This window comes from Schistocerca gregaria, chromosome X (genome assembly GCF_023897955.1).
Source record: "Schistocerca gregaria isolate iqSchGreg1 chromosome X, iqSchGreg1.2, whole genome shotgun sequence".
Taxonomy (NCBI): domain Eukaryota; kingdom Metazoa; phylum Arthropoda; class Insecta; order Orthoptera; family Acrididae; genus Schistocerca; species Schistocerca gregaria.
The window spans coordinates 604,482,460-604,504,222 of record NC_064931.1 but is presented as its reverse complement, the minus strand read 5'-3'; the positions used below and the strand labels follow the sequence as shown (position 1 = coordinate 604,504,222).

Here is a 21,763-nt window from a genome sequence, read left to right as displayed (position 1 = left end):
TTTGGAGTCGTCTGCCAGGTTAGGGTGTGGGCTCGGTTGGCTCTTCAGATTTTCCCCTGGAAGCTCCAGCAGCGGTTTCTGAACTTTCTGATGTGGGACGGTGTTGTTGGAACTTTTTTCTGTGTGTGTGGCTCGTTACTATATTTGTTGGTACTAATTTATTTGCTCAACTGGAATCCTGCCCGGAGTTGCGTTCAAGTATGGTACATTCGGCAGTCTATGTGTTAGGTAAAGTCTGCCTAAGAAGGGCGGTTTTGTAAAGTATATACATAGTGGATTACTGCTGCTTGATATATCTGGTCTTCTGGGACCTGAACAACACGATCTAGTCAATTTGGTTGTGTAACAGCATTTAGTGGTATGTTCTGTATTTTTTTACTGTTTTATTATTAACTTGGTGGAATAGTCGCGTTTGGTGTCGTTAAGGCACTTCTAAGACTGGTTCCTGAAGAGGGGCAGCAGCCTTTTCAGTAGTTGCAGGGGCTACAGTCTGGATGATTGACTGATCTGGCCTTGCAACATTAACCAAAACGGCCTAGCTGTGCTGGTACTGCGAACGGCTGAAAGCAAGGGAAAACTACGGCCGTAATTTATCCCAAGGACATGCAGCTTTACTGTATGATTAAATGATGATGACGTCCTCTTGGGTAAAATATTCCGGAGGTAAAATAGTCCCCCATTCGGATCTCCGGGCGGGGACTACTCAAGAGGATGTCGTTATCAGGAGAAAGAAAACTGGCGTTCTGCGGATCGGAGCGTGGAATGTCAGATCCCTTAATCGGGCAGGTAGGTTAGAAAATTTAAAAAGGGAAATGGATAGGTTAAAGTTAGATATAGTGGGAATTAGTGAAGTTCGGTGGCAGGAGGAACAAGACTTATGGTCAGGTGACTACAGCGTTATAAACACAAAATCAAATAGGGGTAATGCAGGAGTAGGTTTAATAATGAATAGGAAAATAGGATGCGGGTAAGCTACCACAAACAACACAGTGAACGCATTATTGTGGCCAAGATAGATACGAAGCCCACACCTACTACAGTAGTACAAGTTTATATGCCAACTAGCTCTGCAGATGAAGAAGAAATTGAAGAAATGTATGATCAAATAAAAGAAATTATTCAGATAGTGAAGGGTGACGAAAATTTAATAGTCATGGGTGACTGGAACTCGGTAGTAGGAAAAGGGAGAGAAGGAAACGTAGTAGGTGAATATGGACTGGGGCAAAGAAATGAAAGAGGAAGCCGCCTGGTAGAATTTTGCACAGAGCGCAACTTAATCATAGGTAACACTTGGTTCAAGAATCATAAAAGAAGGTTGTATACATGGAAGAAGCCTGGAGATACTGACAGGTTTCAGATAGATTATATAATGGTACAACAGAGATTTAGGAACCAGGTTTTAAATTGTAAGACATTTCCAGGGGCAGATGTGGACTCTGACCACAATCTATTGGTTATGACCTGTAGATTAAAACTGAAGAAACTGCAAAAAGGTGGAAATTTAAGGAGATGGGACCTGGCTAAACTAAAAGAACCAGAGGTTGTACGGAGTTTCAAGGAGAGCATAAGGGAGCAGTTGACAGGAATGGAGGAAAGAAATACAATAGAAGAAGAATGGGTAGCTTTGAGGGATGAAGTAGTGAAGGCAGCAGAAGATCAAGTAGGTAAAAAGACAAGGGCTAGTAGAAATCCTTGGGTAACAGAAGAAATATTGAATTGAATTGATGACAGGAGAAAATATAAAAATGCAGTAAATGAAGCACGCAAAAAGGAATACAGACGTCTCAAAAATGAGATGGACAGGAAGTGCAAAATGGCTAAGCAGGGACGGCTAGAGGACAAATGTAAGGATGTAGAGGCTTATCTCACTAAGGGTAAGATAGATACTGCCTACAGGAAAATTAAAGAGACCTTTGGAGAAAAGAGGACCACTTGTATGAATATCAAGTGCTCAGATGGAAACCCAGTTCTAAGCAAAGAAGGGAAAGCAGAAAGGTGGAAGGAGTATATAGAGGGTCTATACAAGGGTGATGTACTTGAGGACAATATTGTGGAAAAGGAAGAGAATGTAGATGAAGGTGAAATAGGAGATACGATACTGCGTGAAGAGGTTGACAGAGCACTGAAAGACCTGAGTCGAAATAAGGCCCCCGGAGTAGACAACATTCCATTGGAACTACTGACGGCATTGGGAGAGCCAGTCCTGACAAAACTCTACCATCTGGTGAGCAAGATGTATGAGACAGGCGAAATACCCTCAGACTTCAACAAGAATATAATAATTCCAATCCCAAAGAAAGCAGGTGTTGACAGATGTGAAAATTACCGAACTATCAGTTTAATAAGTCACAGCTGCAAAATACTAACGCGAATTCTTTACAGACGAATGGAAAAACTAGTAGAAGCCGACCTCGGGGATGATCAGTTTGGATTCCGTAGAAATGTTCGAACACGTGAGGCAATACTGACCTTACGACTTATCTTAGAAGCTAGATTAAGGAAGGGCAAACCTAAGTTTCTAGCATTTGTAGACTTAGAGAAAGTTTTTGACAATGTTGACTGGAATACTCTTTTTCAAATTCTGAAGGTGGCATGGGTAAAATACAGGGAGCGAAAGGCTATTTACAATTTGTACAGAAACCAGATGGCACTTATAAGAGTCGAGGGACATGAAAGGGAAGCAGTGGTTGGGAAGGGAGTGAGACAGGACTGTAGTCTCTCCCCGATGTTATTCAATCTGTATATTGAGCAAGCAGTGGGTATTAAAGTCCATGGAGAAGAAATAAAAACTTTGAGGTTCGCCGATGACATCGTAATTCTGTCAGAGACAGCAAAGGACTTGGAAGAGCAGTTGAATGGAATGGATAGTGTCTTGAAAGGAGGATATAAGACGAACATCAACAAAAGCAAAACGAGGATAATGGAATGTAGTCGAATTAAGTCGGGTGATGCTGAGGGAATTAGATTAGGAAGGGAGACACTTAAAGTAGTAAGGGAGTTTTGCTATTTGGGGAGCAAAATAACTGATGATGGTCGAAGTAGAGAGGATATAAAATGTAGACTGGCAATGGGAAGGAAAGTGTTTCTGAAGAAGAGAAATTTGTTAACATCGAGTATAGATTTAAGTGTCAGGAAGTCATTTCTGAAAGTATTTGTATGGAGTGTAGCCATGTATGGAAGTGAATCATGGACGATAAATAGTTTGGACAAGAAGAGAATAGAAGCTTTCGAAATGTGGTGCAACAGAAGAATGCTGAAGATAAGGTGGGTAGATCACATAACTAATGAGGAAGTATTGAATCGGATTGGGGAGAAGAGAAGTTTGTGGCACAACTTGACCAGCAGAAGGGATCGGTTGGTAGGACATGTTCTGAGGCATCAAGGGATCACCAATTTCGTATTGGAGTACAGCGTGGAGGGTAAAAATCGTAGAGGGAGACCAAGAGATGAATACACTAAGCAGATTCAGAAGGATGTAGGTTGCAGTAGGTACTGGGAGTTGAAGAAGCTTGCACTGGATAGAGTAGCATGGAGAGCTGCATCAAACCAGTCTCAGGACTGAAGACCACAACAACAACAACAAGACTGTGGTTTGACTATTCATGTGCGCTGGCTTTTATTGTTTCGTTTTAGGAAGCGATAATTGTTTGAGATTTGTGTGCTTTGGCTTCCGGGACTTATTAGGAGCGCCCGAGTTAATGGCGCTGTGGTTATCATGTGCTGTCGAGATGTTATACTGTATTTTTGTATTTTATCTTGTGTTGATATTATCTGTCGTGTGTTACAGAACATAACCAAGGTGCGTAAGTGATGGTCAGTTGTGGGAGGCATGTCGGGGAGCGCTTAGCGGTTTATTTCGGGGAGCGTTTCTAGTGGGAAGGCTCCCAAGTGTTGAGAGCTTGCTCGTCTGTGATTGCGTTGGAAGTTGCCCTCGCCCTTTGGTTGAATCAAATTATTATTTTGTTATTATATTTATTGGTTGTGTGTTGCGCTTCTTTCTTTTTATGGTGCCAAGCGCCATTATCTTTCTCGAAGTTTTTTTACATAAATCATTTTAAATTGTAATGCCAAGTTAACTTATTACTGGATTTTGTCTTTTGGATAAACTCTAAAAGCACTATTGTAAAAGGTTCTTGATTTTGTGGTGGCAGGCCGCCGTTATTGTTTTTAAAGCTCACTCTTTAACCATTTGTTAAGTTTTGTAAGTTACATGAATTTGTTGTTCTTTAAAAGAGTTTAGTATTGGCAATTTAATAAATTGTGTACAGGGTCTGCTGTTTGGATATTATTGGGTGGAACTCCTTGGATAGTTGTCCTATAAGAAAACACATTTCACCGCTTTTACGACGTTGCAATTTTAGTGTAATGAAGTTGGTGGATAACACTGAAATCTCGGTGAAGCTGTTTGTGGGTGAGCCGGCTTTACATTAAGAAGTCGTAATAGCATGAAATTGGCACATAACTTTTTGATCACTTCTATTAGCTTGAAATCGGTAACGACAGTAAAATACACAATATGATCAAAAGTATCCGGACACTTGTTAGTGGACATTAATATGGCGCTTGTGCACCCTTCGCCTTCATGACGGCTTGAACTCCGGTGGGGACAGTTACAGGGAGGTGTATGAATATCTGTGGGAAAATGGCAGCCCAGTCTCCCTCAACACCCTAAACCAGCGATGTTGCACGGTGTTGTCTGGAGCGAAGTCAACGTTCTATGTCATCGCACAGAGTTTCCTGTGTATTGGCGGGACGAGCGCTTCTCTGACATCTCGGACATACCGTTATGTCACATATGCGTGTGTTATAGGGGTTGTCCCAAGAAGAATGGTCAGCATTCAGGGATATGAAAAGAACGATCATTCGAAGCAGAGATGTCTAGTAAATATGGTCTCTAAAATACACTTGTTCAGTGGAAGAGATGTGTTTCACGCTAGCGAAGACAAAAAAGTCAGTAGACTTGTGTTTCAAGGTAGCAAAGACGAAAAAGTGCACATAGCTCTTAAGGTTTGCATCATAGAGCCCATGTTTACTGGACATTTTTTCTTGTTTTAGTTCATACTACCACCACCCAAAATATGTAAAGCAAAGAGCTTGCAGTAGAAGAGATTTGTTCGACAGTATAGAAGACGGAGAAGTGCTCATAGATCTTAAGGTGCGACTTTTAAAGCGCCCATTTACCAGACTCTTTTACTTCGAATGATCGTTTCTGTGATATACCTGAGTACTGACCATCTCTTCAGGGACGTCTTGTAAGTATTGCGATAAATGACCCGTCTGTCCCAAGCACACGACTTGGCAGACCATATGACGTATAGTATCCAATTACGTAGCAACAGCCTCCAAAACTAGTCGTGCTAGTAAAATGTCATTTGCAGATGAAGTCGATTTTTCAGTCTTATCAGTGCACTGCTGGTTAGCGGTGTATGTTTTCGAGTTCAGAGGACAGGCCTGGGAGACTTTCTGATATCATATACATTACTAAAGGCCATTGGAATAGTGCCGGATTTTGTTTCTGTCTCGCAGATCAATGCGAGGCTGGCGTCACTCATTAAAACAAAACAAAAAATGGAAGGAAGATAAGAGTTTAATGTCCCGTCGACAGCGCGGTCATTAGAAACGGAGCGCAAGCTTGGATTACGAAAGAATGGGGAAGGAAGTTGGTCGTGCCCTTGCCATAGAAACCATTTTGGTATTTGTATGCAGCGATATAGGGAAACCATGGAAACCGTAAATATCTGTGGCCAGGAGGGATCTGAACCGCCGACCTCTTGAATGCGAGTTCAGCGTGCTAACCACTGCAACACCTTGTTCAATTCAGCAAATCACTTTCCTGAAGTGTAGTAGTGCTGAGAATTAGTACTGGTCTACCCACAAACGCTTCCTAGTAGATCAACTGAGCAATCCGTCGCGTAGCTTGTGCGGCGCGGCGTAAATCACCGAGAGTGCGTGGGTTCCGTTCGCGGGCGCGGGAGGGCCTTCGCGCAATCCTACGATGCACTGAGACCGAGACGAAGGAATCTCATCCACTCCCAGGAGACATCACGCTAATACCATGTAACACAGCCTACAGCCTTGGTAATGGTCGTAGTTTGGCGAAAAAGTATGCCTTTATCAAAATTAAAAATGTATGCACGCTCTTATTATAAATGTAAATTAATACTACGAACTGGATGAAAATACAATAACACTTACCTTCTTTTAAACAGAGTTCTCAGAGACATATCTTACGGTGATGTGCGCAACCCAGACCACAATAATGGTAATGTTGCGCCAATAGCCATTGTTGCTGAAAATAGTGGGCGATATTGGAACCAAGCCACAGCTACCACCAACAAAGTAGCTGACAGAGAAAGTGCACCATTTGTCGGCTTCCAAACTGTATTATCAAAAAGTAAAATATATAGTGGTGAGAATACGTAATAAAACCAACAATTAAGAAGCACATTCAAACAACAATAAAGTAAGTTGTTGGACACATATTTATGTTTTTCACTGCGAAAATTTTTGGGATTAATTTAAAGGTATAATTCCACTTTTTTCTATACTCTTGAGTTTAATGATAACAAAACGTGTTATATGTTGACAAATTTGTCACCGGAACATTTTCTGATTGGTTGAAATAGGCTGACGTTAAACATATGAGCTTGTATTATTTTTAGATCAAGCTATTTATACACTTCTTCTTAACATAAATAATATTTCTTCTCCAGCATACGGGGTATGTTGATGTAGGTTCTGCAGTTATGCTCTTCATTTGGAATGCAATGCAGCACCATTTCCACTTTTCTTTTTATTTTAAAAACCAAGCCCGGTGTTGGCCGACAAAATCGTTCCGTGTTCTCTCAAGAAGCCCGGCGTATAACAGTCGATAATGGCTTTGGGGGCCAAAACCGGTAGTGGATCTTTTAAGTAAAATTAAAACTGCAAATCTTGATGGCATTTTATTCAAAATAAATAATGTTGACCGAATCCCATTTTGAATCTCTCATATTGAGAAGGCTACGTACGCACGTAGAATTGACTTAATTTATTAGACACTAGGTAAAAACATAGTAATGGCATCTCATAATGAACAATGAAAATGGCAGAACATCGGTAAAATCCAGTGCCATCTGAGCTACAATAAAACCTAACACACCACTGGAAAGGAAATTTCAGGAAGAAATTTCTGGTATAAAGATTTATTTGGTCCGCTGAAAACTGTAGTCAGTTTTCATGTTTCACAATTAGATAGCTACTATAAAATTGATGTATCTCAAATAAAACTCTATACAGTGACCAGCTGTGTATGAATGGATGATGCTTTTCAAATGAAATTGAATGGTGTAAAGATACCAGCGATACACTGAATTCATGTGCCGTAGAAGCGGCAAACCGCTAAAGAAATTTGGCTCTAGTTGGTAAGTAATAAAAATTGAAACATAACAAGCACAAATTCATGTGTTAAGATTAATATAAAATAATAACAACACAACACTACATTTACAGATTTATATGTGTTTGATACAATTAAAACTATATACTGTAAACTATATAATGCTAATTTTCTTACTTACAAGCAAACACTGAGGTAGGTAACTCCTGAGACCGCCACAACAATGGTATTGAAAAATAGTTTCACAATATCATGTGTTGCTGTTGTTGTTGTTGTGGTCTTTAGTCCAGAGACTGGTTTTATACACCTCTCAATGCTACTCTATCCTGTGCAAGCCTCTTCATCCCCCAGTAACTACTGCAACCTACATCCTTCTGAATCTGCTTAGTGTATTCATCTCTTGGTCTTCCTGTGCGGTTTTTACCCCCAACGCTTCCGTCCAGTACTAAATTGGTGATCCCTTGATGCCTCAGAACGTGTCCTACCAACCGATCCGTTCTTCTAATCAAATTGTGACACAAATTCCTCTTCTCTCCAATTCTATTCAGTACTTCCTCATTAGTTACGTGATCTACCCATGTAATCTTCAGTGTTCTTCCGTAGCACCATATTTCAGAAGCTTCTATTATCTTCTTGTCTAAAATGTTTATCGCCCATGTTTCACTTCCATCCATGGTTACACTCCATACAAATACTTTCCAAAGACTTCCTGACACGTAAATCTATACTCGAAGTTAACAAAATTCTCTTCTTCAGAAACGCTTTCCTTGTTGACACCAGTCTACATTTTATACCCTCTGTACTTCGACCATCATCAATTATTTTGCTGCCCAAATAGCAAAACTCCTTTACTACCTTAAGTGTCTCATTTCGTAATCTAATTCCCTCAGCATCACTTGGTTTCATTCGTCTACATTCCATTATCCTCGTTTTGCTCTTGTTGATGTTTATCTTATGTCCTTTCAAGACACTGTACATTCCGTTCAACTGCTCTTCCAAGTCCTTTACTGTCTCTGACAGAATTACAATGTCATCGGCAAACTTCAAGGTTTTTATTTCTTCTACCTGGATTTTAGTTCCTACTCCAAATTTTTCTTTGGCTTCCTTCATAGTTTGCTCAGTATACAGATTTTATAACATCGGGGATAAGTAACTATCCTGTCTCACTCCCTTCTCAACCACTGATTTCCTTTCATGACCCTGCATTTCGCTCCCTGTATCTTACCCCTGCCACCTTCAGAATTTGAAAGAGAGTATTCCAGTCAACATTGTCAAAAGCTTTCTCTAAGTCTACAAATGCTAAAAACGCAGGTTTGCCTTTACTCAAGCTATCGTCTAAGATAAGTCGTACGGTCAGTATTGCCTCGCCTGTGCCTACATTCCTACGGAATCTTAACTGATCTTCCCCAACGTCGGCTTCTACCAGTTTTTCCATTTGTCTGTAAAGTTCGTGTTAGTATTTTGAAACCGTGGTTTATTAGACTGATAGTTCGGTACTCTTCACACCTATCAGCACCCGCTTTCTTTGGAATTGGTATTATTACATTCTTCTTGAAGTCTGAGGGTATTTCGTCTGTCTCATACATCTTGCACACCACATGGAAGAGTTTTGTCATGGCTGGCTCTTCAAACGCTAACTTTCAGTACTCCGTCAAATTCTTCACGCAGTATAATATCTACCATTTTATCTTCATCTACGTCCTCTTCCATTTCCATAACATTGCCCTCAAGTACATCGGCCTTGTAGAGACCCTCTACACCCTCCTTCCACCTTTCTGCTTTCCCTCCTTTGCTTAGGACTGGTTTTCCATCTGAGCCCTTGATATTCGTATAGTTGGTTCTCCGCTTGCTTCATTTATTGCATTTTTACATTTTCTCCTTTCAGCAATTAAACTCAGTATCTAATGTGTTATCCAAGGAGTTCTAGCAGCCCTCGTCTTTTTACCTACTTGATTCTCTGCTGCTTCATTCTTTCATGTCTTAAAGTTACTCATTCTTCTTCTACTGTATTCCTTTCCCACGTTCTTGTGAATCGTTGCCTATTGCTCCCTCTGAAACTCTCTACAACCTTTGGTTATCCAGATCCCGTTTCCTTAAAGTCCTACCTTTTTGCAGTTTCTTCAGCTGTAATCTAGAGTTCATAGCCAATAAATTGTGGTCAGAGTCACTGGAAATGTCTTATAGTTTTAAACCTGGTTCTAAATCTCTGTCTTACCATCATATGATCTACCTGAAATCTTTCGGTGCCTCCAGGCCTCTTCCACATATAGAATCTTTTTTCATGATTCTTAAACCAAGTGTTAGCTATGATTAAGTTATGCTCTGTGCAAAATTCTACCAGGCGGCTTCCTCTTTCATTCCTTACACCCAGTCCATATTCACCTAATACTTTTCCTTCTCTTCCTTTTCCTACTATCGAATTCCAGTCCCTCATGGCTAATAAATCTTCGTCTCCCTTAACTATTTGAATAATTCGTTTGACCTCATCCTACATTTCTTCAATCTCTTAATCATCAGCGGAGCTAGTTGGCATATGAACTTGTACTACTGTGTTAGGCGTGGGCTTCGTGTCCATCCTGGCTGCAATAATGCGTTCACCATGCTGTCCGTAGCAGCTTACCCGCGTTCCTACTGTTTTATTCATCATTAAATCTACTCCTGCATTACCCATATTTGATTTTGTACTTATAACCCTGTATTCACCTGACCAGAAGTCTTGTTCCTCCTGCCATAATATCATACTGCATGAATATCTGCTGTTGGATGTACTTACGTTTCTTTTATTGTACAACAAATCACGTTGATGAGAACTAGTAAATAATACCTAATAGCATAATTACATTATTGGTACAGTTTCCATCGGTGCATTAGCATGCTCATTTTGGCGTATTTAGATTTCATATGGTTTGTACAAATGTTGTAAAAGAAACTACTTGCTAGTGTGGTCAGAGGGCAGAGCACTCATACATATCTGATGCGGAGGGGTGAGAGGAGGCAGAGACCCTTACACACTATCTGATCAAAAGTATCAGAACACCCTCATATAATACGAAATTGACCACTAGATGTCACGAAAGGCGGAACCGCTAGTATAAAAGCAAGCGGGAAGTGCCATCTTGTCAGTAGTAGTAACAGCAGAATGGATAGGCAAGAGAGCTCTGTGATTTCGAATGTGGTCTAGTCATTAGATGTCACCTCAATAACGAATCCATAGGGGACATTTCAACCCTTTTAAAACTACCCAGTTTGATGGTTGAGGAGGTGAATGTGAATCGGAAATGCGAAGGGACAACTACTGCTAAACTAAGACTAGCAGACCTTATGTCCTGACGGACAGGGACCGTCGAGCATTGCGGAAGGTGGTTGTAAAAAATCGCATGAAATCAGCGGGAGGAATCACTCTTGAGTTCCAAAGTGCTACCAGAAGTCCAGCTAGCACCACCACCGTGCGTAAGGAATTAAAAGAGAATGGGCTACAATGGTCGAGCATCTTCTGTAGTCAATGCCAAGCGACGCGTGAGGTGGTGTAAAGAGCGACTGTCGGGAAACGAATGATTTGGAGTTTTGAACCACACTGTACCCTGTCGCAATCCAATGAAAGCATTTGGAATTGCCGAATTTCAGGAGAACGTTACCTGCCATCATGTGTAGTGTCAACAGTGAAGTACAGAAGAGATGGTGGTATGTTATGGGGATGTTTAGTGGATAGGTTGTGGTTCCCTTATTCCGCTTAAGAAAACACTAAATGTAAGAGGATGTGAATGAATTTTATAGCACTGTGTAATGCGTACGGGCCGGCCGGTGTGGCCGAGCGGTTCTAGGCGCTGCAGTCTAGAACCGCGCGACCGCTACGGTCGCAGGTTCGAATCCTGCCTCGGGCATGGATGTGTGTGGTGTCCTTAGGTTAGTTAGGTTTAAGTAGTTCTAAGTTCTAGGGGACTGATGACCTCAGAAGTTTAGTCCCATAGTGCTGAGAGCCATTTGAACCATAATTCGTACGGTAGAGGCACATTTCCGAGGTGATGACTCTATCAGCATGATAATGCATCCTGGCATGACACAGCATTAGTGAGGCTATGGTTTGTGGACAGTAGCATCCCTGAAAGCGACCGGCCTGCCCGGTGTCCCAACCTGAACGCAGTGGAACACCTTTTGGATTAGTTAGAACGTCGACTTCGCTACAGAACCCTGCGTTCAATGTCACTACATTCTCTGGTTTCAGTTATTGACGAAGAATGAGGTGCCATTTCTTCGCATACATTCAGACACCTCACTGAAATCATCCCCAGTAGCTTTGAAGCCGCCATTAAGATGAAGACTGGACACACCTCATTCTGATGTCCACTAATAGAAGACCATAAGTTTTTGACCAGATAATGCATAAAGGGTAGCCTGCAGACAGATAAGAAAGACTAGAGATGCAAATTTTTCGACGCGTAACCTCTTCTGTTTTATGGTCGGTAACTTCACGGGAAGCGTTAGATGGGGTTAGCGTGAACCTCAATTTTGAAGTGTAAGGACATTTTCAAGAAGCATAATCTCTCTAGACAGTACATTACGGAGTGACGATCGAGAACTGAAAGAATTTGACCTACATTACACTTCACGGGCTGGGCTTACAGTTTGCAACAGGACAGGGTATCATGTACAGTCTTTGACGTAATTCAGATGTTCACTCTGAGACATTAAAATTTTTCCATTGTCTTTTGGACCCATAACTTGGACTGAATGAATCCACTTCAGGTTTAGAAGTGCTTTAACGACTCACTTGGGGCATTACTAGCACTGATCATAGAAAAGAAGATGATCAGTTTGAAGAGTAACGTCGACTTGTGAGTTAAACACAGATTTTGGGGCATGAACAATGCTCTTTCATGTAATCAGACTTGTAATTATTAATCGATGTTTCCACATTTGAGTTGTCACTGGTCTTATTGAAGGTTAATTAGTTTTGTATCGTCTAAAGTGAGTCAGCCGCGAACCTACGTTTCTACAATTTAATTACAGCTTTGGTAGCTGCAGATGAATAATTTCAGGAGCATACTGCGGCGATGTATAATCAAACCTGAACAATCAACGAACCACAGCTAATCATATTGACCATGCGGTATCTATGGTCCGTTTGGCAAGTTACCAAGCTTTTGATTTTATTACCAACAAACATGTTAAATTGTTCTCATGTCACAGGAAAAGCTGAAAAATTGTTTAAATTCTATTCTTCGAACAGGAAATAAACGATGTTGAAATGAAACCATCATAAATGGTCATCTTAGCAATGAGCTATCCGTTGCGGCTGAGATGTATAACGGTAACTAATTTTACCGTAAGTGTGTTTCGTTCAAGTCATGGCCTCACTGAGAATCAAAATCTGCCTTTGGGAAACGGTTGTGGCGCTCATAAAACCACTCAAGACTTCGTTTCAACATCCTTTCCAGTACTTTCTGAACACAGCTCATTAGCATTATTGGCTTATACGAGTTGGCTTCATTAGTTGGTTTAATGTGTTTTCCTATCGGCACTACTCGTGACGTCTTGCATTCGGAGATAACGAGTGTTTTGTTCAAAATATTATTAAACATATTACAGAGATGGCTCTTCCCCTTTCTGAGTTAATGAAAATACCATGCGGCATTGTATATTGTCAGTCCCTGGGGCACTACTTATCCCAGATAACAGGCCTCCGTTCAGTTCTCCAACACTAAAGCAATTGTTCAAGAAATTGTCTCCTTCTTTGTCTTCCTCATTACTAGGTTGTTCAACTGAGCCTGCTGCCAACTGTTTCAAGCAGTCATCTGCTAATTTGTTCGGAAGCGATGTGGTACATTGTTGTTCTACAGATTGTCCATGCAGATTTCTCCTTATTTTTGAATAGTCACTTTACATTTCTCTGCAGTCTATTGAATTTTCTACAGTTTTCTTCCGAAGCGCGCCTTCTGTACAGTTTTAGGATGTTCCTAAGTTCCGGCAATGTATTATTGGATTCCTCATCCCACAACACTGGTAATGTTATAGTTTTTGGAATAATGGTTTTATTTTGTGGGACAGATACCGTTACAGCTTCTTCAATAAAAGCAATAAAATTCGTGTAGTCTGTCGTTGCTTCTTTCCAGTCTGGAATTGTATTTGTTCCAATCTGCTTTAATAATATTCCACTTGGACGTTGGCCATATGACACCATTATCGCTAGTGCGTCACATCTGAGAACAGTGGGTACATTATCAGATCCAAATGACTCTACTACTACTTTGCATGCGAAGTCTAAAGTTAAACTAGACAACACCAAACTTTAATCTACAGCTTTCAACCGTTGGTGTGGTCCAGGTATCCTCGTCGGGGAACCGTCATTTACAACGATTAAGTTATCGTCGTTGGCAATCTCAGCTATCATTTCGCCGACAAGAAGTAGAGTGATGAGCATGAAAGCCACTTGGTATTATTTTCGGATGTGCTACCGAAGTAACTAGCATATCCGGTTGTTTCGTTACAGTCTCCCTTTGCGATCTGTAAACCGACATTACGATTTTCATTTTGTATCATGTAGCTGTAGCAAGTTGAAAAGATATCTCTTACTTTAAACCGAGGAAATAGAAATAGTTCATTTGGCAGCAACAAAGTTTGAAATGCCGCACATACTGATGTTTGGTTGGAGCGTAAAACATGTCGGAGGCTGTGTTTGTTACTTTTAATGGAACGAGCTCTCCTGTGAGCTATATTCTTAAATACCCCTCCACTGTTGGAAGCCAGATCCACTAGCGATTCAGCGATGAATTCTTTACGTTAGTGTTGTTCGATCCTGCAGGTGGGCTACCCATTACTGTCTTAATACCTTCGTTATAAATTGCCTCTATAAAGCCTTTCTGAACAATTGGGCCCTGCTGAAGCATGTGGGACTGCTATGTATATGCGTTGTTTCCTATCGGAATTTTGTGAATTCTGCTTGGAATCTATAAGCTCTTGTACGAATTATCTGGTATCGAATGTGCTCTTTCCGCTACTGTCTCCGCCTGAGCCCTATTTGCTTCATTGCTGCTTCTTAAAATTTGAAAAATGTGGTGTCGTTCACTAGTATATCTAGCCATCATCAGTAAAACACGTGGTCTGTTGAAGCGGTTGACTTGCAGAAAAGTTGTTCCTTATATTTTGTGATTTCGTGTTGTCCACTTGTGTCAGGCGACTAGACGACTAGCTATACTGTAATAATTTTTGTGAAAGGAATGGTGAGAAAACGGGATGGGGAAAGGATAGGAAGGAAATTATGGCTTGCACCCGCTCAAGACATTGTGGCAATGCAACGGCAAAAGCTGAAAATTTGTGCCACGCTGTGACTCGAACCTGGATGCCCCGCTTCTGACGAACGGTTGCCATAATCATCTCGGCCATGCGGACACGCTTTCCAGCAGCACCTCCCGATTCCCAACTTCCCTTCCGTCGCACCGCAACGATCCCCGCCCATTAATAGCCCACTAGCAGATTTCTGATTCCCGTAGGACTTCGTACGATGCTTGTGAATACGCCTGAAACTTTTTCGTCAAATAGCAGTCGTGCCCATAGGACGATAGATATGACGGCCGGTGTCGCCGAGCGGTTCTAGGCGCTTCAGTCTGGAACCGCGCGACCGCTACGGTCGCAGGTTCGAATCCTGCCTCGGGCATGGCTGTGTGTGATGTCCTTAGGTTAGTTAGGTTTAAGTAGTTCTAAGTTCTAGGGGACTAATGACCTCAGATGTTGAGTCCCATAGTGCTCAGAGCCATTTGAACCATTTTTGAACGATAGATATGAGTGGTGTGTTCCGTCGGATAAGTCCGACAATACGCAACAGTCATGTCTTTCTACATCTACATCTACATTTGTACTCCGCAAGCCACCCAACGGTGTGTGGCGGAGGGCACTTTACGTGCCACTGTAATTACCTCCCTTTTCAGCTCCAGTCGCATATGGTTCGCGGGAAGAACGACTGTCTGAAAGCCTCCGTGCGCGCTCTAATCTCTCTAATTTTACATTCGTGATCTCCTCGGGAGGTATAAGTAGGGCGAAGCAATATATTCGATACCTCATTCAGAAACGCATCCTCTCGAAACCTGGCGAGTAAGCTACACCGCGATGCACAGCGCCTCTCTTGCAGAGTCTGCTACTTGAGTTTGCTAAACATCTCCGTAACGCTATCACGGTTACCAAATAACCCTGTGACGAAACGCGCCGCTCTTCTTTGGATCTTCTCTATCTCCTCCGTCAACCGGATCTGGTACAGATCCCACACTGATGAGCAATACTCAAGTATAGGTCGAACGGGTGTTTTGTAAGCCACCTCCTTTGTTGATGGACTACATTTTCTAAGGACTCTCCCAATGAATCTCAACCTGGTATCCGCCTTACCAACAATTAATTTTATATGATCATTCCACTTCAAATCGTTCCGCACGCATACTCCCAGATATTTTACAGAAGTAACTGCTACCAGTGTTTGTTCTGCTATCATATAATCATACAATAAAGGATCCTTCTTTCTATGTATTCGCAATACATTACATTTGTCTATGTTAAGGGTCAGTTGCCACTCCCTGCACCAAGTGCCTATCCGCTGCAGATCTTCCTCCATTTCGTTACAATTTCTATTGCTGCAACTTCTCTGTATACTATAGCATCATCCGCGAAAAGCCGCATGGAACTTCCGACACTATCTACTAGGTCATTTATATATATTGTGAAAAGCAATGGTCCCATAACACTCTCCTGTGGCACGCCAGAGGTTACCTTAACGTCTGTAGACGTCTTTCCATTGATAACAACATGCTTTGTTCTGTTTGCTAAAACTCTTCAATCCAGCCACACAGCTGGTCTGATATTCCGTAGGCTCTTACTTTGTTTATCAGGCGACAGTGCGGAACTGCATCGAACCCCTTCCGGAAGTCAAGGAAAATAGCATCTACCTGGGAGCCTGTATCTAATATTTTCTGGGTCTCATGAACAAATAAAGCGAGTTGGGTCTCACACGATCGCTGTTTCCGGAATCCATATTGATTCTTACAGAGTAGATTCTCGGTTTCCAAAAAGGCATGATACGTGAGCAAAAAACGTGTTCTAATATTCTACAACAGATCGACGTCAGAGATATAGGTCTATAGTTTTGCGCATCTGCTCGACGACCCTTCTTGAAGACTGGGACTACCTGTCCTCTTTTCCAATCATTTGGAACCTTACGTTCCTCTAGAGACTTGAGGTACACGGCTGTTAGAAGAGGGGCAAGTTCTTTCGCGTACTCTGTGTAGAATCGAATTGGTATCCCGTCAGGTCCAGTGGACTTTCCTCTGTTGAGTGATTTCAGTTGCTTTTCTATTTCTTGGACACTTATTTCGATGTCAGCTATTTTTTCGTTTGTGCGAGGATTTAGAGAAGGAACTGCAGTGCGGTCTTCCTCTGTGAAACAGCTTTGGAAAAAGGTGTTTAGTATTTCAGCTTTACGCTTGTCATCCTCTGTTTCAATGCCATCATCATCCCGAAGTGTTTGGATATGCTGTTTCGAGCCACTTACTGAGTTTACGTAAGACCAGAACTTCCTAGGGTTTTCTGTCCAGTCGGTACATAGAATTTTACTTTCGAATTCACTGAACGCTTCACGCATAGCCCTCCTTACGCTAACTTTGACATCGTTTAGCTTCTGTTTGTCTGAGAGGTTTTGGCTGCGATTAAACTTGGAGTGAAGCTCTCTTTGCTTTCGCAGTAGTTTCCTAACTTTGTTGTTGAACCACGGTGGGTTTTCCCCATCCCTCACAGTTTTACTCGGCACGTACCTGTCTAAAACGCATTTTACAATTGCCTTAAACTTTTTCCATAAACACTCAACATTGTCAGTGTCGGAACAGAAATTTTCGTTTCGATCTGTTGGGTAGTCTGAAATCTGCCTTCTATTACTCTTGCTAAACAGATAAACTTTCCTCCCTTTTTTATATTCCTATTACCTTCCATATTCAGGGATGCTGCAACGGCCTTATGATCACTGATTCCCTATTCTGCACTTACAGAGTCGAAAAATTCGGGTCTATTTGTTATCAGTAGGTCCAAGATGATATCACCACGAGTCGGTTCTCTGTTTAATTGCTCGAGGTAATTTTCGGATAGTGCACTCAGTATAATGTCACTCGATGCTTTGTCCCTACCACCCGTCCTAAACATCTGAGTGTCCCAGTCTGTATCTGGTAAATTGAAATCTCCACCTAAGACTATAATATGCTGAGAAAATTTATGTGAAATGTATTCCAAATTTTCTCTCAGTTGTTCTCCCACTAATGCTGCTGAGTCGGGAGGTCGGTAAAAGGAGCAAATTATTAACCTATAATATTTCACAGGAACTATCCACTTCTACTTCACTACAGGATAAACTACTACTAACAGCGAAAAACACGCCACCACCGGTTGCATGCACTCTATCCTTTCTAAACACCGTCTGTGCCTTTTAGGCTGAATTTATCTCTGACTTCAGCCAGCTTCCTGTACCTATAACGATTTCAGCTTTGGTGCTTTCTATCAGCGCTTGAAGTTCCGGTACTTTACCAATGCAGCTTCGACAGTTTACAATTACAATACCGATTGCTGCTTGGTCCCCGCATGTCCTGACTTTGCCCTGCACCCTTTGAGGCTGTTGCCCTTTCTGTACTTGCCCGAGGCCATCAAACCTAAAAAACCGCCCAGTCCACGCCACACAACCCCTAGAAACACGTGTAGCCGATTGCTGCGTGTAGTGGACTCCTTAGTGGAGTCTTTAATAGATGTACTATGCTGAGGGCACACAAATATCTCGAAAAGCGCCAAGTTTCCCATGACTGCGTCTACGTACGTCACGAAATTTACTTGTGAGGCCGCTTCCCGGTATGTTATGACTTGCTTATGCACTGCTCAGTTTTCTCCAGTCGGACGTACTCCGACCACTCTAGAATAAGACGGATGCCCTGCTGCGCAGTGGACGAAGAAGGGAGGTGTTTGTATGTCGCACTCGTTAATGCCGTGCGGCCCAGCGTAGTGTGCGCAGCGTTTCAGACTACGACATTGTTTACTAGCAGGCCGTATTGTAGGCAATTCAAACAGTTCAGAACAGGTCTCACGTACGGTCCAACAGAACAGCTGACACCACGTATATAAACAGAATCGGGCCGTTTCTGCGCTTTGAAGCTTACAAGACACACTGGCCACGATGTTTCCCTAATCTGTCCATTTTCGTTGATTTTCTTAACACACCGTTCGGATGACTAAAAGACTGCCATTGTTCCTTCGTCTGACCATTCAGTCATTATATCTTCTGTTACATCCTGTTGTCTGATATGGGAAGTTACTACTGAATTTTAACACGATTACAGCCAGATGAATAATTTGCGTAACAGTGTTAGAGATATAGCAGTACTTCGCCCTGTTTGCTGGTGGTGTTACTGATTTTCACTGATGGATGGAACCGACGCTGCTCTCGATGCCTGTTATGAAGCTGGTTCAGTACCATCTGTCGTTTTAGTAATTTTGTGACTGCTGCTTGGATCACTCACGAATCTTTGCACGCTTCTGGGCTACAGCTTCTGATGTAACTGTGTTGACGATTTCCATGTCCTGACTAGAGATTTTGTCTTATGTGATTTCGAGGTTATCTTATTCCTCATGTACCATTGCTAGCGCATCTGCCACTATGTCGCTTTTAGGTCTGTAGTTATCTAACACCTGGGGTGGATTTAACAAGGGCTGTTCGCTACTAGCAGAAACGCCCTCCCCACAAGTGCCACCATACATAGTGGCGAACAATGTGTAGTAACACACTTATCCTTTTTTCTTTTTCTTATGCTTTTGCCCCGCATCGGCGCAGGGTCGGCATGGTCATTACCGGATTTAGCATGGTCAGTTTAAGGTTCAAGGGGTGTCCTGATGCCTATCCTGTCGCCACTCCGTTACCTCCCCGCCACGGTGCGAAATATCTGTACTCCAACTGTCTGCATGTAGTGTTATTTATATAAAAGTGAGCGAAAGTTTTCTAAATGTTTGCGAATCGTGTAACCAAGGCCGGACTTGGGTACTAGCCTGGTATTCACCTAGTAAAGGGTGGGAAAATGTTTAAAAGCCACATCCAGGCTGGCCGACACACGAACCGTCGTCACTAATCCTCCGGAAGTATTTAATCGGGAGCCTGCGCACCTCCCCGTCCCGGAAGTGGTGCTTTAACAGGCACGGCTATCCGACTGGGTCGGCAATATTTAGTAACACTAAAACACTGAAACACTAACACCCGTGTCGAATAACACAGGCACACACAGATTTATCCGCCAGATCACGAGGTAGGCGCGACCGTACGCTACGAGACCAGAAAGTGAACTTATGTTGAAAATAAATCCAGTTGCGAGGAGCATATCATACACCTTCTGAGAGACCTTAAAAAGTATTTATTTACTGTGCTCATGATGTTACACCTAGGTGGTACATAAATAAAAAATAAATAAACATTCCTTACTTTCGTTAGATAATGTTTCATGGTATCATATTTTGGGATAACTGTTTAATTCAAACTAAACTACACAAATTCGAAAGAGAGTAATAAGAAGTACGTGTAGTGTAAATTCAAAACTGGTCTGTAGAGGCTTGTCCAAGGAACTGGTTATATTAACTGCTAGCTGTTAGTATACTTATCACTTATTAAAAATTTCTACCTATACGTCAATTCACAGAACAAATACAAGGAATACTGACTAGACAGTGTGACTCTCCTAAAACTTGCACCACAAATATTACGGAAATGAAGAGTGCTATTGATGTGCGGATGTCATAGAATGGATTGGTAGTCAGGGGCTTGTGTTGTTAGCCAATCAACAGATTGTAATAATACTTGGAAATTGTATTTTTTGTGAAAACCTACATTTTTAATGGAACAAAGTCTATAGATATTGACAAACTAAAAGTGGGGTAAATTAGAATGTCCGTGGTATTTGTTGCAAGATTCTAGTGCGTCGATTATGAGATATCGTATTTTGAAAAGTTCCCATGCAGACACTTGTACAGTACATGTGGTAGAACATACTAAAGAACAACCCAACTGCATCCACTCGTTATATGGCTTCTGACCAGTAATGAGACAACTGACCATCACAGGTTGTGTTCAAAGTGGTCACTGGCAGGGAGATACACCCTTCTAGTCTGGTATGGAGCAACTGCTGCACTCGTGATATCATCAAGTGTAGTAAGTATGAACTTCTACAGGCGTCAAATCCGGGGAACAGGTCCTCCGCGACCTATCGAACGATTTAGAAACAATTCGTGAAGACATGCTGTAGTACTTCGTGCACTTGGACATGCATGTTGATACCACAGGTTCCTCCTAGTCTGTAGAGGGACGTCTTCTAGTATCCGTGGAAGATGGTCTGTTAGGAGGCTGCGATACTTGTGTGCGTTCATTGTTTCTTCTATGATTAACGGGCATGTGAGCTGATGGTTCACTATCCCACACACATGTTTCCACTCCATGGAAGCTGACGTTCCACCTGACGAAGCCAACGGTGATTGTCAACAGACCAGTAGGGCATGTTTACCGTGAATGGTAAATGTGGCTACATCACTAAACAAAATATATGACACATTTGATGTACCTTGTCTTAATGCCCATGTGCAGAAGTTAACACGGTTCTCATAATCGTTTCCATGCAGCTCTTGATGGAGTGAGATGTGATAGGGATGGGAACTTACGTCAATGGAGAATGTGTAGGACATTTGCCTGACTCATGCCACTTTCTCGTGCGAATGCGCAGGAACTAACGTTCAACAGCAGCAAGAACATTAATTTTCCTCTCTTCTCTCGTTTCCTTCTGTTACACTGTCTAAGTGTCACACTACCAGTTTCACGCAACTGGTTGAAGAGACTGATAAATAATTGCCGAGATGTTTGACGTCTATTGGGATATGTTGCCGCATACACCGTACAAGAACGAACTACACTCTTCCCATACTCTCCATACACCATGAGCAGGGCGGATTTTTTTGCATTGGTAAATCTCACCGTCCACTCGGGACCTACTGCTTGAACTCTCAAGCACTAACTGATTGCCGGCCGGTGTGGCCGAGCGGTTCTAGGCGCTTCAGTCTGGAACCGTGCGACCGCTACGGTCGCACGTTCGAATCCTGCCTCGGACATGGATGTGTGTGATGTCCTTAGGTTAGCTAGGTTTAAGTAGTTCTAAGTTCTAGGGGACTGATGACGTCAGAGGTTAAGTCCCATAGTGCTCAGAGCCATTTGAACCATTTTGAGCCACTAACTGATTAGCAAGTAGCAATGCACTCAAGAAACACTCGTGCGCACTGTAAGCAAACCTAACAACATCGTACCTAGCAACTACGCAGGTTGAATGGCACAATCAAGTATCGCTCTGA

The 21,763-nt window shown here is 42.1% G+C and overlaps 1 protein-coding gene across 3 annotated transcripts in view; it reads right to left on the bottom strand.

The window, feature by feature from the left end:
- Positions 1-21,763, bottom strand: part of LOC126297539 (transmembrane protein 43 homolog) — a 255,443-nt gene that overhangs the window by 17,805 nt on the left and 215,875 nt on the right. For all 3 annotated transcript variants that reach the window (XM_049988451.1, XM_049988452.1, XM_049988453.1), the window contains exon 7: positions 6,196-6,379. In XM_049988451.1, coding sequence (XP_049844408.1) covers positions 6,228-6,379 — 152 coding nt within the window. In that variant the 3' untranslated portion in view covers positions 6,196-6,227. The remainder of the gene's footprint in view (positions 1-6,195; positions 6,380-21,763) is intronic.